Source organism: Sturnus vulgaris, chromosome 21, assembly GCF_052056855.1.
Source record: "Sturnus vulgaris isolate bStuVul1 chromosome 21, bStuVul1.hap1, whole genome shotgun sequence".
NCBI classification, from domain to species: domain Eukaryota; kingdom Metazoa; phylum Chordata; class Aves; order Passeriformes; family Sturnidae; genus Sturnus; species Sturnus vulgaris.
Genome location: NC_142263.1, coordinates 5,833,575 through 5,846,091, shown reverse-complemented (window position 1 = coordinate 5,846,091; position 12,517 = coordinate 5,833,575). Strand labels below are relative to the sequence as shown.

Below are 12,517 nucleotides of genomic sequence, written 5' to 3'. Positions count from 1 at the left end.
GTGACAGCAAGGAGTTTGAGAAATCTGTGACTCAGGCACAGCACAGGGAACGACACATCCATCCTCAGCAAGGTGCCAAGGAGCTGTCCCATGTGCCACCACACCTGAGTCCCAGGACAAGCTGAGCTGTCACAGGTATGAGTTGCTTTTACCTGACATCCTTCCCCACAGTCATGGCTGCAATAACCTTCTTTACAGCTTCTTTCCTCTTCTCTTTCTTTTCATTGTTGAGTTCAGCCTTCAGTTCAAAAATCTCTCCTGGCAGAAGACAAAAAAAAAACCAAACAGACTGAACCTCTCAGGAGAAGAAAAGAGTCTTGTTTCAGGAATAATTCAGGAGTGAATTTTTGCTTTCTTGGCCTGTTATTCCCATAAAACTGGTCCAGCAGCACTTGGAAGCTGTCAGACCTTGTGGAGAACATGGTTCAGTGAGAAGCAAAGCTGCAACACTCAGGGAACTGCTATGACTCCACCTTGCAGAGGAAAATGCCACGAACAAGAAGCACGCTGCGTGTGGCAGCTCTCCCACTTCCAGGACACCAAATCACATCCCTGGAGCTTCTGTTTCCCTGAGGCAACCATTACATAACCAGCATGAAAAGATACTTGGGAGATGCCAGATTCGTGCCTGTAAGAAACAAACTAAGCTAGGAATTTTGCCCAGACTTTTTAAGTTTTGCTCATCGTTGCCTGCTTCCTGAGAAAGCTGGAATGGAGCCCAAATGCTGTGGTTCCTGAAACAGGACAGCATGTGTTTAGTCCAGTGAAAAAAAGCTAAAAAGATAGATACCACTAACAAAAGCTGCATGTAACACAGCTTGCCTGGATTCCAAAGTTCCCAAAGCAGCTTTTTCCACAGCATTAATTCTTCCAGATATGACTGTCTAGAAAGCCAGTTCAGGCTGGGTCACCAAAGTAGCAATCAAGTTTATAAAATAAAGCAATTTGTGCAAAAGGCTGTTTATCAGGCCTGTTCCAGACAGACCAGTGGTATGAGAGGGATAATGCACCCAACAGACAGACAGACAGCTGGCCTCAGAAGGACAGCCAGCAGCATTCCCACTGGGAGCCACAACCTGAGCACACATTACAAATATCAAAATATCCCTGACAAAATTCTAACACCAACTTTCCATTCCTACACTTGCTCAGAGCAGCAGCACTAATTAAAATCTGACACAGAGACTGCCAGAAAGTCCAAAAAAGAAGAGAAGCTGCTGCAGTGCAGAGACCACTCGTCATCCCTCCTGCCTGAGGAAGAGCCTGGCATTACTCACCCAGAGCTTGTGCCCTGGAGCAGAGCTGAGCCAGCTCCAGCTCTCAGCCAGCTCACAAAAACCTGCCTTTAGCCCTGAACTTTCAGAGCTTCTCCTCTGTAAGATGTCAACTGCATTAGCTTCATTTATGAGCTCATTGTGAAGCTTAATGACACATAAATAGATCCACAGTGTGGGTTTTGTCACAGGCAGGCTTTCAGAGGGAGCACTCAGCCATTTTGCAAAGGAGAGGTTAATGCAAACCATTTTCCACATCTGCTGGAGAATGATCAGGCTTAAATTGCACTCAGCAACAGTGTTTTGTTCAAGAACAGGTTAGAAAATCTGCCTGGGACAGTCTCAGCAGAACAAGCCCTGCTCTGAAACACCTGAATGAGTAAAATAATCCCAAAGAGCCTTTCCAGGTTTCCCATTTTTAAGGGCAGCAGTTTGTCCTGAGGTGAGGTAACCACCACACCTGCAGTAAAGGCAAAGGAAAGTCAAACAGAGCACCTGCAGCAGGAAAATCCATTATGTTTGCTTGACGTATATATGCAAAATATTAAATTCCTTACATCAACTTAATCCTGTGATGCCCAAATTAACAATCATCCTTAGTCTGGCACTTGTTAGCCCATATCCAAAACTTTGTCTCTGGCCAGATCTGCACTCAAATCCCAATGTTTTGCTTTCTGATCCTTGAAAGAGAAGCAATTTGGGTCATTTTGTGCATCATAAAAACATGTAATACCCTAGTTTTGTCTTTTGTCACCATGTGACCTACTTTGGAAGTTTCTCCCTGGATGATTTAAGAAACAGGGGCAGAGCTACCAGAAAAGCACAAGTTCTCCTGCATGCAGTTAAAAAAGCTGTGTAAAAATAGCCACCCACCACCTCCAATCCACTGCACCAGCTCCACACCAACCTTTTTTATTGGTCGTGAAGTATTTGGAGTCCGTCATGGTTCCAGTTCCTTAAAACACCTGAGAATATGAAGAATAAAAAAAGAATAAGTCAGCTCCAAATGCTGTTTGGTGGCAACAGCCAGTATGTGAGGCAGGAACTCAGAGCAAGGACGGCTGGTGAGTGAAGGAGGAAGCAAAAGCTTCACATCCACAGGCACGAGTTCCCCAATCTTCATCCTGCACCTGCTCCTGCAAAGCCAGGGATTTAAAAGGCTTGGAAAAAAACCACAACAGTGGTGCTCAGCCCAGCTTCCTAAATTCTCAGTCTCAGCAGGCACGAGGCATTTTTTGAACTCCTCATAACCAGCAGATGCTGGTATGCTCTGCAGCTGTCTTTCCTGGGTACACAGATTTATTTTCCAAGGAAAAGCACATCCAGTGTCTCGCCTGGCAGTGAGAAGTCCATGTTTTAGACAAAGGGAACTGTCATCTCCCCCTAACGATATCTGCCTGTGCTGCATCTTGATGGAAGGCACAATTAACCCCACTTGCAACATCCACCCCCAGGCCTTTCATTCCTTTCCCTCCTTTTGTTCCCAGCAGATGCAAAACAGTGGTTTTTTTTAAAAAAGAAAAGCCAATACTTTTCAGTTCTCTCAAGCTTGAAATTGAAATATTTCTCTGCCAAGATATGACATCCCACCCCTGAGACAAACACAAAGATCATTATTTCAGTGCTGCTCTGTTTTTTGTTCTTTTGGTTTTTTTTTTTTTGTGGACAGGATGGAAAAATGCTGTTGGACCAGCAACTGCCCCGAAAGTGGTCTCACCAGCACTTCTCTTGCTCCACAGAACTAAATTAATGCCTTGGAATACAGGGATTGCCCAAACATGTGGATATCCATCATTCTATTCTTGTAATTGCTAGCTCTGTGACAAATATGAAACAATTTTCAAAACAAGCAGAGGAGTGGGCAGTTTTACTGCTTTTGATAAAAGTCTGTATTGATGTATGGACCTATGACCATAAAACCATCTCAAAAAGGATTTCATCATTTCTTTCCTCCTTTTTCTAATTTTTTTTTGCCCCAATTCCCCTTTTCTTACACATCCTTCCATGACCTTAAAGGCTGCCAGCAAAGCAGTAAATCATCTGTTCCCTAAATGCTGCCTGTCTTGCCTCTAAACCCTGCAGCTCTTGCTGGATCAGCAACAAAAGGACCAGCACAGCTCTGAACTGCAGGAGTGCCCAGCAGTGCAATCAGACTGTTGTTCCTTAACCCCTTCCTTCCTCACTCCTTCACCAACCCCAATCCATCACCATTCCATTTTCCCCCACCCACCTGGATCAGTTTAACACCCCAGCAGCTGCTGAGGGGTAATGCCCCAATTCCCACCCCTTTCTCGTGGGGTCATCCTGTCCAACATCTGGATGAGGATCAACCTGTTGCTTTTCCCAGTTTCCTGGAGCTGCTGCCTGCCTGGTTTCCACCTCATCCAATTAGGCTGAATTAGCGGGTTTGGTTTGATTTCTCTCCCTTTCTGCTCCTGCCAAGCCTGGAGACAGCTCTGGAAACACATTCCTCGTGCAGAGGAGGTTGAACCTCCTTCCAAAACAGAGGCTGGCTTGGGAAAGCCACATGAGCCACAATGAATGCAATTTTTACAGCAAAAATCTCACAGTGGAGTTTGTTTAGTAATTAAAATCAGAGTCTGTGTTCAGCTGCAATGTTATTGCTGACAGAGTCCTTCGGGTTTGAGCCCAGCTTAAAAGGAAGACTTAAAATGTTTTTCTCTGCGAGAGTATTTGGCCCAGTGCCACGCAAAAAGCACTGAACGTGGCCTCAATGTTCTTTGTTTGCATTATGTGGGGATTTGTCATCCAGGGTCACATCTCAGCTGAGCTACTCTAATACAGCTTTAACTGGGGCCAGAGCAGCAGATTAGAGAGAAAACTGAGGGGGGAAAAAAGAAAAACCAACCCAAACATCATCAACATCAGCCCAATTGCATAAAGCTACACACAGAGAGGAAGGAACTGAGAGGAATTTCAGAAATGGTCGTTAAACGCCAAGTGAAGCAAATTTTGTTGTTTTTCTCCTTTCATATATTTGGAAACATGAAGAATCCTAGAAACATTGAGACAGGGCCAAGCACAGCTCAAGCCTTTCCAGCCTCCTCTGATAGATGTAAATGAGAGCTGACTTAGGTCAATAACCAAACTGCCCTACTCCAAGTCAGCACACGATAAAGCTCCTTTTCTCACGAGCACACAGATTGCTGCTTCATGTGTGTCAGAGCTTGCTTTGCACACTGTTCAGAGACAGCCTGCCAGCAGCACTGGGTATTATCTCATCACCAACAATCTCAGTATGCTTTACAGCAAATGGAACCAAAACAGATATTTAAAACACTGCTGTTTGTGTGACTGCAGAAAATGCCAGCTCCTTGTACACAAATCCAAACCGAGGAGAGCCAAGGTAAATTAGATCATGAACAGCCTTGTATTTTCAGAAGAAAAATCTACTTTAGATTGCTCCCTCCTCACTATTTCTCTATGCCCAGCACTTGCTGAGATGGAAACAGGTAAGAGGTGTTCAAAGCTGACAGCAAAAGGCTCCTCCTGATCCAACCCCAGCAAACGAGAAGAGATGAGAAAGAGGAATGGCTCCAGAATGCTCCAGCAATGCTTAATGCCACAAACAGTGGTTTGACATTTCAGTGTAGACTGAACCAAAGCAAGATAAGCCTCCTCAGCCCAGAACCACACAAAAAACCTGACCCTGTGTCTGACCAACACCTGCTTGACCCCACACATGACTCCAGTGAGCCTGACCTGCTCTCCAGCACTGATCCCACACAGCAGGGTGACAGGTTTAAGGGCCTTGGGATTAAGTCAAGCTCCTGGACATTGAAACCATCAATCCCTAAATCTCTCAGTGATCCCTGGTTTAACTCCAGTGTGAGTGGTGCCACCCATCTTTCCTGGAAAGCCTCTCTCTCTGTGTGACATCCCAAGTGTGGCCCAGGGCCACTGGGGAACCAGGAAGAGAAACACAACAATGGAACATGGATGGCAGAGGAAGAGCTGTGCCTGCAGCCCTAAACTTGTGCTGGTGCAGGGTTTTGTTTCCACACCCATTTCTCTGTTCCCATTCTACTGTTCCTCCTATCACCTCCCCATTCCATGGAAGCCCCATCCCAGCTTTGCTGCCAGCCCCTCCCACACCTCCAGGAGGACTCCCAGCACCTCCCCACAATTCAGACTGATGTCCCAGTACCCCCCTGCCCACCAGCCCTTCCCCTTCAGCACCATTCCCCAGATCTCTCCCAGTATCCCCCAGTTACAGGAGCACTGCCCACAAATCCCAGTTCCCCTCCCTAGCACTGCCAGTCCCATTCAGGGCCCAGCACTTCTCCCTGCCTGCTCCCACCAGTATCCCAGTAGCTTGCTGTGCTCATTCCCATCCCAGTCCATCCCCCAGCATCCCAGTGTCTCCTCCCAGGGTCCACTGACTCCTCTCCGCATCCTGGCCCCTCCAGTCCCTCCACAACCACCTGCCCAGTCTTCCCAGTGACCCCCATCCTCTCCCAGTACATCACAAGAACCACTCCCAGTGCCTCACCAGCGACTGTCCCCACCCCATTCCAGTTCCCCCTCCCAGGACCACTCACCTCCTCCCAGTATCCCCTCCCAATGCCGCCCCGCTGCCCCTTCCCACCCTATCACCTCTTCCAGTATCCCCTTCCCACCCCATGCCAGTGCCCCCACCCCTCGTCTCCCCTCCCATCGTCCCCCAGCCCCTCCCTAACCAGCATCTCTCCCCGCCCTACCCCAGTATCTCACACCTCCTCCCAGCATCCCCTCCCACCGCTCCATGCCAGCACCCCACCACTACCCTCACCTCTCCCAATATCTCCTCCAAGCGTCCGCTCAGCCCCTCCTAATCCTCCACCAGTGTCCCTACCCGCCCTATCGCAATACCCCACCAGTGGCTCTCACTCCCTCCCCGTATTCCCTCCCAACGCCCCAGTGTCCCTCCCACCTGTCCCAGTGCCCTCAGCCGCGGCCCCACTCACGAACCGGACTCACCGCTGCGGGGGCGGCGGCGGAACCGGAAGCGGAGAGGCTGGGCGGACTCGCGAGCACCGAGATCAAACCCTCCCCCGACCAGAGCGGCCGCGCCCCGCCACCATAGAGCGGCGGCAGCGGGCGGAGCGCCGGTGGCTCGGGCTTCCGGGGGGCGGGGCGGAGCGGCGCCCGGCGGCGAGGGGCCGAGGCGCCCCCTGGCGGCGGGGTGGTGCGGCGGTGTCATGGCGGAGGTGGGCGCGCACCTCACGGCCGCCCCGGCCAGCGGGGACCGGCCGTCGGTGTTCGAGGCGGTGGCCCAGGACAGCTTGATGGCCGCTGTGAAACCCGCCCTGCAGCACCTGGTCAAGGTGAGGGCGAGGCGGACAGCGGGTGAAGGGAGAGGAGGGGGGCTGCCGTGTAACTCCTGCCGCACTCACAGGCAGCGGGACAGTTGTGAGCCAGTGACAGTTGTGTTGAGAATTAGAGGCGTCGTTTATAGCTGCTGTAATTTATAATTTAGCACTTTCCTCCGCTTTCACGTCCTTCCCTGTGAGGGTGGGGAGGCCCTGGCACAGGTTGCCGTGAGAACTGTGGCTGCCCCATCCCTGAGTGTTCAAATCCAGGTTGGACGGGGCTTGGAATAACCTGGGATGGTAGAAGGTGTCCTTGCCCATGGCAGGAGCTGGAACCAGATGATCTTTAATGCTCCTTCCAACCCAAACCACTGTGATTCCTCCTGTTCTATGTCCCTTTCGCAACAGGTGCTTGCTGAGTCTAATCCTGCCCGGTATGGTTTCCTCTGGCACTGGTTTGATGAGATCTACGTCCTTCTGGATTTGCTGCTCCAGCAGCACTACCTGGCCAGGTGCAGCGCATCCTTCTCTGAGAACTTCTATAGCTTGAAGAGGATCCCCATGGGAGATGGCAGACAGCAACCTCTGGCCACAGCTGGCCTGCCAAAGAGGCAGCACTGGAAGTCCCTGCTCCTGCTGGTTCTTGTTCCTTACCTGAAAGGAAAGCTGGAGAAACTGGTGTCCAGCCTGAGGGAGGAGGATGAGTACTCCATCCACCCTCCCTCGTCATCCTGGAAGCGATTTTACAGAGCCTTTCTAGCTGCCTACCCCTATGTAAACATGACTTGGGAGGGCTGGTTTCTTATCCAGCAACTGTGCTACATCCTGGGCAAGGCTGAGCATCATTCCCCCATGCTGAAGCTGGCTGGTGTCCGCCTGGTCAGACTGACTGCAGAGGATATCCAGGCCCTGGAGAAGAAATGGGCTGAAACCACCTTAAGTCAAACACACAGGTATGGCAGAACCTGGCTCAGCTGTTGATCTTCAAGGGATTCCATGGGTGTGTAAATTTAGAGGTGATGCTGCAAGTAAAAGTGCCTCGTTCTCTAAAAATTCAAGATGAAAGTTTGCTCTGACAAAGTGTACTCCGAAAGAGTGTATTGTGAGTGAAAGTAAGGAAACCAGTAGCAGGGATTAGCTTGATTTTGTGGTAATAAAATTTCAGAGTTTGGGGGTGGTTTTGGGCATACAAGCCTTTATCCTGTCAGTCTTCCCCTGCACTTTTCCAGCAAAGGAGGGGCAGCAGTTGCAGCAATGTTGCTGAAGGGATTGAAACTTATTTATTTGATTTTCCTAAGCAGCAGCTAGTCATGACCACACTGAATACCCTGAGAAATGGTGATCCAGAAGTGAAACACTCTGTGGTCCAGGATTCTTTAATCCAAATTCTTCTGATTTAGACTTCTGGAAAAAACAGGATTTGGATCTTCCTTAAAATAAAAAAGAAATCTGAAACATCCTCATAAATGCAAACATGGGACAGGCTGACCAACTAACTTAGCACTGAGGAGCTGTGTGAAGCAGTCACTCCCCAAGTGCTTTTCTAGATGAATTTCTAGATGGATAAATATGCAGTAGTAACCATCTCTCCCTGCTTCTCTCTGCTACAGCTTCACCTCACGAGTGCAGTCAGCCCTGAGGAAAACTCTGGGTGCCATCGCCTTCTCCCTGTCCACCGGCCTGTCCGTCAGCGTGTTCTTCCTGCAGTTCCTGGACTGGTGGTACTCCTCAGAAAACCAGGAGACCATCAAGTCCCTGACAGCACTGCCCACGCCGCCTCCCCCAGTGCACCTGGAGCACGAGCCCAGCTCAGCCGTGCTGCCCGGCCTGAAGACCGTGTGCCCGCTGTGCCGCAAGGTGCGGCTGAACGCCACGGCCCTGGCCACGTCCGGCTTCGTGTTCTGCTACCGCTGTGCCTACAGCTTTGTGAAGGCTCACCAGCGCTGCCCGGTCACGGGATATGCCACAGAGCTGCAGCACCTGGTCAAACTCTACTCCCCTGAGAGCTGAAAGGCTCCCAGGAGCCTCCAGCACCTCTTTCTGCATCCCATGGAAGGCTTCAGCTCCTCAGTGAGCTCTACAGCGCCTTTGAACTCGGTGGTTCATCAGCTTTGCTGCCTTTGCACGTTCTGGCAAGGCTCTGCCCTTTGTTGATAAGTGTTCAAACATCCTGGCAGATGCAGAGGGATCACACGGCTCTAGCCTGTCAGCCAGCACAGAAAAGCCTTAAAAGACCAGCTGAAAGGGAGGAAACATTGATTTGGATAAGAGGAATGCAGATGTGAGGATCAAAGACCAGCTCTGGTGCTGCTTGAGGACATGAGCCAGCAAATTAAAGAGGTAGGGAATTTCTCTACGCAAGTTTTTCTTCCCTGGGCAGCTTCCCAGGGTGAGCTCTGGCTTTGTCAGAGGTGGAGACAGGCTTAAACCTCTGCTCTTGAGCCTCCTGCATTTTCAAGCTCTTCACCTTGGAATTGAGAACATCACCGTCCTAATACCCACCACTGGTTCTAAATTAGGACTTTTGACTCTTTAAAGGAACAAGATGGACAAGAGGAATGTGACATTTTCTGCACCAAGAGAGAAAATGACAGACCAGATTAAAACAAACTTCCAACTGATGAGAGTGGTTTATTGTTAAATAAGTCTTTGCATTCATTATTATCTGCTTTTATAAAGCAAAATTCTTTCTTGATCGAGAACCTAATTTAATTCTTTTCTGGTTATTGGAAAAACAGTTTGCTCCTCTGGGGGCTCTATTTACATAAGAGAGACAAGACTAAAGCTGCTTTCATCTTTCCATGTGCTGGTAGTGGATGTAAGATTAGCATTTTGTAGGCTGAGAATCTTTAATGTCTGAGCATTACATTACAATTATTCCAGTGCCAGCCACCTAGCACATTCGTATCAGAACAAAACATCTTTCCACTGAACACGGGAGGAAAGAAAAGCAAGAGCTAACCATGTCACACAGCTTGACACCTGATTTTTCAGGGTGGAAGGTTGTTTTCCTGACTCTAGAGAGCAGCAGTGCTCCAGATATCACGGTGACAGTGCTTAGAGAATACAAGAGCAAAGTCTGCTGCACAAAGGAGAGGACCCTACTCTGGGCTTTCCAGATTTAGAGATACCTTCTAACATTTAATCCACTGAACCAGGTATCTCATTTTCCCTCCACTTTAGCTCTGCTTCAGAAGATAAAAATCTCCAATATCCTTCTTCACCTGTAAGCAAGAGATTAAGGTTATTGAATCATGTGGGAAAATGCACTAATTTGAATCTCCCCAAAGCACCTAATAAATGAGATTTGTTCCTGATGCTTTATTATCTCTGTACACCCTGACCCTTCTACCTGTGCTACTATAGAATAATAAATACTGTCTCATTTCTCTCTTCTCCAGTAGCTATGGGATCCATGAAGATACTTCTAATCCTTTAGAGAGCTAGTAAAAAAACCACACGTCTTACTGGAAGATAAATCACATCAAGGTGTGAGATTTTCTGAGGTTCCAGATCACTTTTTACTTTTTGTTAATGTCCTGGTGACTCCAGTGCAACAGTTCATTTAAATAAGCATTTGACTAATGATGCCTTTTCAGGGTAGGTTTATTTTCCTTTTATCTTTGCAAGTTATTTGCCTGCTGCTCAGGGAGAAGCTGGGCAGGCATGGGACACTCAGCCCCCAGCACTGCAGGGCTCTTGGGGAGGTTCATCCTCCCTCTAATGCAGGATTCAGTTATCTGATCCCACACTGCTCCAGGGCCTCTTCCTCTCCCAAAATGTCCACCAGCTGCCCACCTGCCAGGCCCTGGCTGCTTCCCACTCCTGCACAACACCCTGTCCCTGCCAAACTTGGATTTGGCCAACTCCAAGACCTGCACAGAACCACCCACATCGAAGCCTCCCAGTTCTGAGCAGCTGTAATTACTCTTTTACACAAATAAATTGCTCTTTAAAGCTTAGCTGAGTAACAAGCATCAAACCCACCGTGGTGACAGGCTCAGCAGTTACCTGGCAGATTTTGTGTGTTCCTGGAGATAGCTGCAGAATGCCAACTTGGATTTGACTCCTTTGAAACCGCCTGTCCTTAGCAACCAAATAAATACTAATTTGTCAGGTTTTTTGCTCTAAAATAAAGCTACAAAACCAACTGGTGTTACAGAAAAATTCCCATTTATCTGCTTTCTAACTGTATTCTTAAACCACAATGGGTTAAAGATTGACATGAGAAGTTTTTTCAAGGAGCACCAATTTTATTAAACCAACCTTTGGCCTTACATACTAATTTGTGATTTCTGTAGAGTCACGTAGGATGCTTTGGTGTTGCTCAGTACAATTTCATCAACATTAACAGCAGCACTGGAGTTGTTCAGCATCCCATTGCCAGGGCTTGACTTTGCAAGTCTTTAAAAAATTCTTTAGTGAACCTAAGGCACATTCACAGCTCATCTAGGCAGTGCTCAGAGCATGAGGCAACTGAGTTTTTGTTACTTCCTTAACAGAAACAAAGTGGCTTCTCCTGTTAAGGGAAAACCACTATAACATACTCCTAGGTATATATTCCCCATTGATGCTTCCTTCTCCACAGGAAGAGAGAAATCAATATAAAGATGTCATCAGGACCTGGAAAAGAACAAAAAAACTGAATTAGAGAATAGCCCAATCTCTTTTCCTGGGTACTTCCCTCAACCCCAAAGGGGTTGTACTTCATCAAGAGTATTTCACAAATACTCCTGGCTCCCTGCTGGCAATCACTAAATGAGAATTCAGCTGAATGAACTGCTAATGAGCTTCTATAGGACAGAGATCTTAGAGCCTGCACTGCACTAACACAGGAGACACAGAGGCAGAGTATCTGGAGTTTCGTGATCCATGGCACGCAGAGAAAACCCACATCCCTCCCTCACTACGAGCTCACACTAAACCTGCAGCAAGTATTTGGGTTACTTTTCAAATCAAGGCTTTGTTTTTCTGCCGTTAAAAGAAATTTCTAAAAATTCTTAGCATTTTCATCAAAGTTTCAAGAACAGCAAAGCTGCTCCCTGCAGACGAGCTTAGCCTAAAGTAGCTCAGAGAGAAGATTAAGTGATCATGCCCTGGTCAGAGCAGAGACACGGAGTCTCGGCAATACCAGGTCAGACTATACTTCGCTCATCATTGCTTCTGGGCAAATCTATTTGCCTTCAATAAGGAGCTTGCTCCCAAGCCAGGGGCTGGGAGGTTTCCTAGGAGGACGAAGCACGTGGAGCACAGGGATGGAGGTGACATCCGCCTTCTACAGCACAGCAGGAGCTGCGGAGACAAGTCACAAACTGGCATTCCACGGTCAGGAGAGCCAGTACCAGGCAAACCCGAGAGGCAAAAACCGTGTCATACCTATAAATGCTGCTGCAGTCAGTGTCTCTCCAGAGGCCTGCTTGGATCCCTCCCTTCCCTCAAGCCACAACTCTACACTCCCATCTCCTTCCCTGTGTCCTCCCCACCACGTTCCTACAACTCTTCAGTCCCCAGTTTCTCCGCCCATGCCCGCCCTACCGCAGCCTCACATCCCCGGAGCTCCCAGATATCCTCCCTGCAGCTCAGTAAACACCACATACCTTACACCGCGGTTCACCCTCCTCAACCGGCCCCCAGAGCCGCTTCCGCGTTCCCTCATCCTCCCTGTCGCCTTCCCCACACACTCCGAGCCCTCAGCTGTCCCAGCGCGGTCCCGCACCCCCAGTGCCCGGTGCCCCATTCCCCATGTCCCGTACCCCTCACGCCGCTCGGCTCCCGCAGGCCCGGCCGCACCGGGGCGGAGCCACCCGCCTTGCCCCACCCCTCCGCTGGTAACAACCAATCACAGCGCGCGGCTCTGCCGGGGGGCCGGCGAGAGCCAATAGGAAGGCGCGTTACAGGAGCTGGGGGCGGTGCTAGCGTTTCCCGCCCTGA

General features: G+C 49.1%; 2 protein-coding genes, 1 long non-coding RNA gene and 1 other non-coding gene across 8 annotated transcripts in view; 1 reads left to right on the top strand and 3 right to left on the bottom strand.

Annotated features, from left to right (window-relative positions):
* The window catches only part of AP2B1 (adaptor related protein complex 2 subunit beta 1), a 77,759-nt gene extending 71,367 nt beyond the window's left edge, over nucleotides 1-6,392 (bottom strand). For 2 of the 5 annotated variants that reach the window (XM_014876506.2, XM_088176889.1), the window contains exons 1-3: nucleotides 6,208-6,392; nucleotides 2,182-2,239; nucleotides 153-258 (exon numbers count right to left, since the gene is read on the bottom strand). In XM_014876506.2, the coding sequence (XP_014731992.1) occupies nucleotides 153-258; nucleotides 2,182-2,218 (143 nt within the window). In that variant the 5' untranslated portion in view covers nucleotides 2,219-2,239; nucleotides 6,208-6,392. The remainder of the gene's footprint in view (nucleotides 1-152; nucleotides 259-2,181; nucleotides 2,240-6,207) is intronic. The other 3 variants (XM_014876504.2, XM_088176888.1, XM_014876505.2) reach the window with 2 other exon arrangements.
* Nucleotides 6,393-6,422: 30 nt separating this feature from the next.
* PEX12 (peroxisomal biogenesis factor 12) lies at nucleotides 6,423-9,903 on the top strand. Its single transcript, XM_014876676.2, has 3 exons — nucleotides 6,423-6,601; nucleotides 6,995-7,539; nucleotides 8,197-9,903. Exons 1-3 carry the CDS (start codon nucleotides 6,476-6,478, stop codon nucleotides 8,594-8,596), a joined length of 1,071 nt encoding a protein of 356 aa, XP_014732162.1. The 5' UTR covers nucleotides 6,423-6,475; the 3' UTR covers nucleotides 8,597-9,903.
* LOC148221512 (uncharacterized) lies at nucleotides 9,194-12,398 on the bottom strand. The gene is made up of 2 exons (XR_015807885.1): nucleotides 12,340-12,398; nucleotides 9,194-11,209 (listed from the first exon to the last, which is right to left on the bottom strand). It is a non-coding gene; the product is annotated as an uncharacterized LOC148221512 (long non-coding RNA).
* On the bottom strand, nucleotides 11,652-11,749 carry LOC148221513 (Z30 small nucleolar RNA). Its single transcript, XR_015808006.1, has one exon. It is a non-coding gene; the product is annotated as a Z30 small nucleolar RNA (small nucleolar RNA).
* Nucleotides 12,399-12,517: the final 119 nt, after the last annotated feature.

Bases quoted from the DNA above. Each gene is read 5' to 3' on its own strand.
- PEX12 (XM_014876676.2), top strand. From the start codon at position 6,476: ATGGCGGAGGTGGGCGCGCACCTCACGGCCGCCCCGGCCAGCGGGGAC. The intron at 6,602-6,994 runs GTGAGGGCGAGG...CTTTCGCAACAG, and splicing joins CCCTGCAGCACCTGGTCAAG to GTGCTTGCTGAGTCTAATCC. The intron at 7,540-8,196 runs GTATGGCAGAAC...TCTCTGCTACAG, and splicing joins ACCTTAAGTCAAACACACAG to CTTCACCTCACGAGTGCAGT.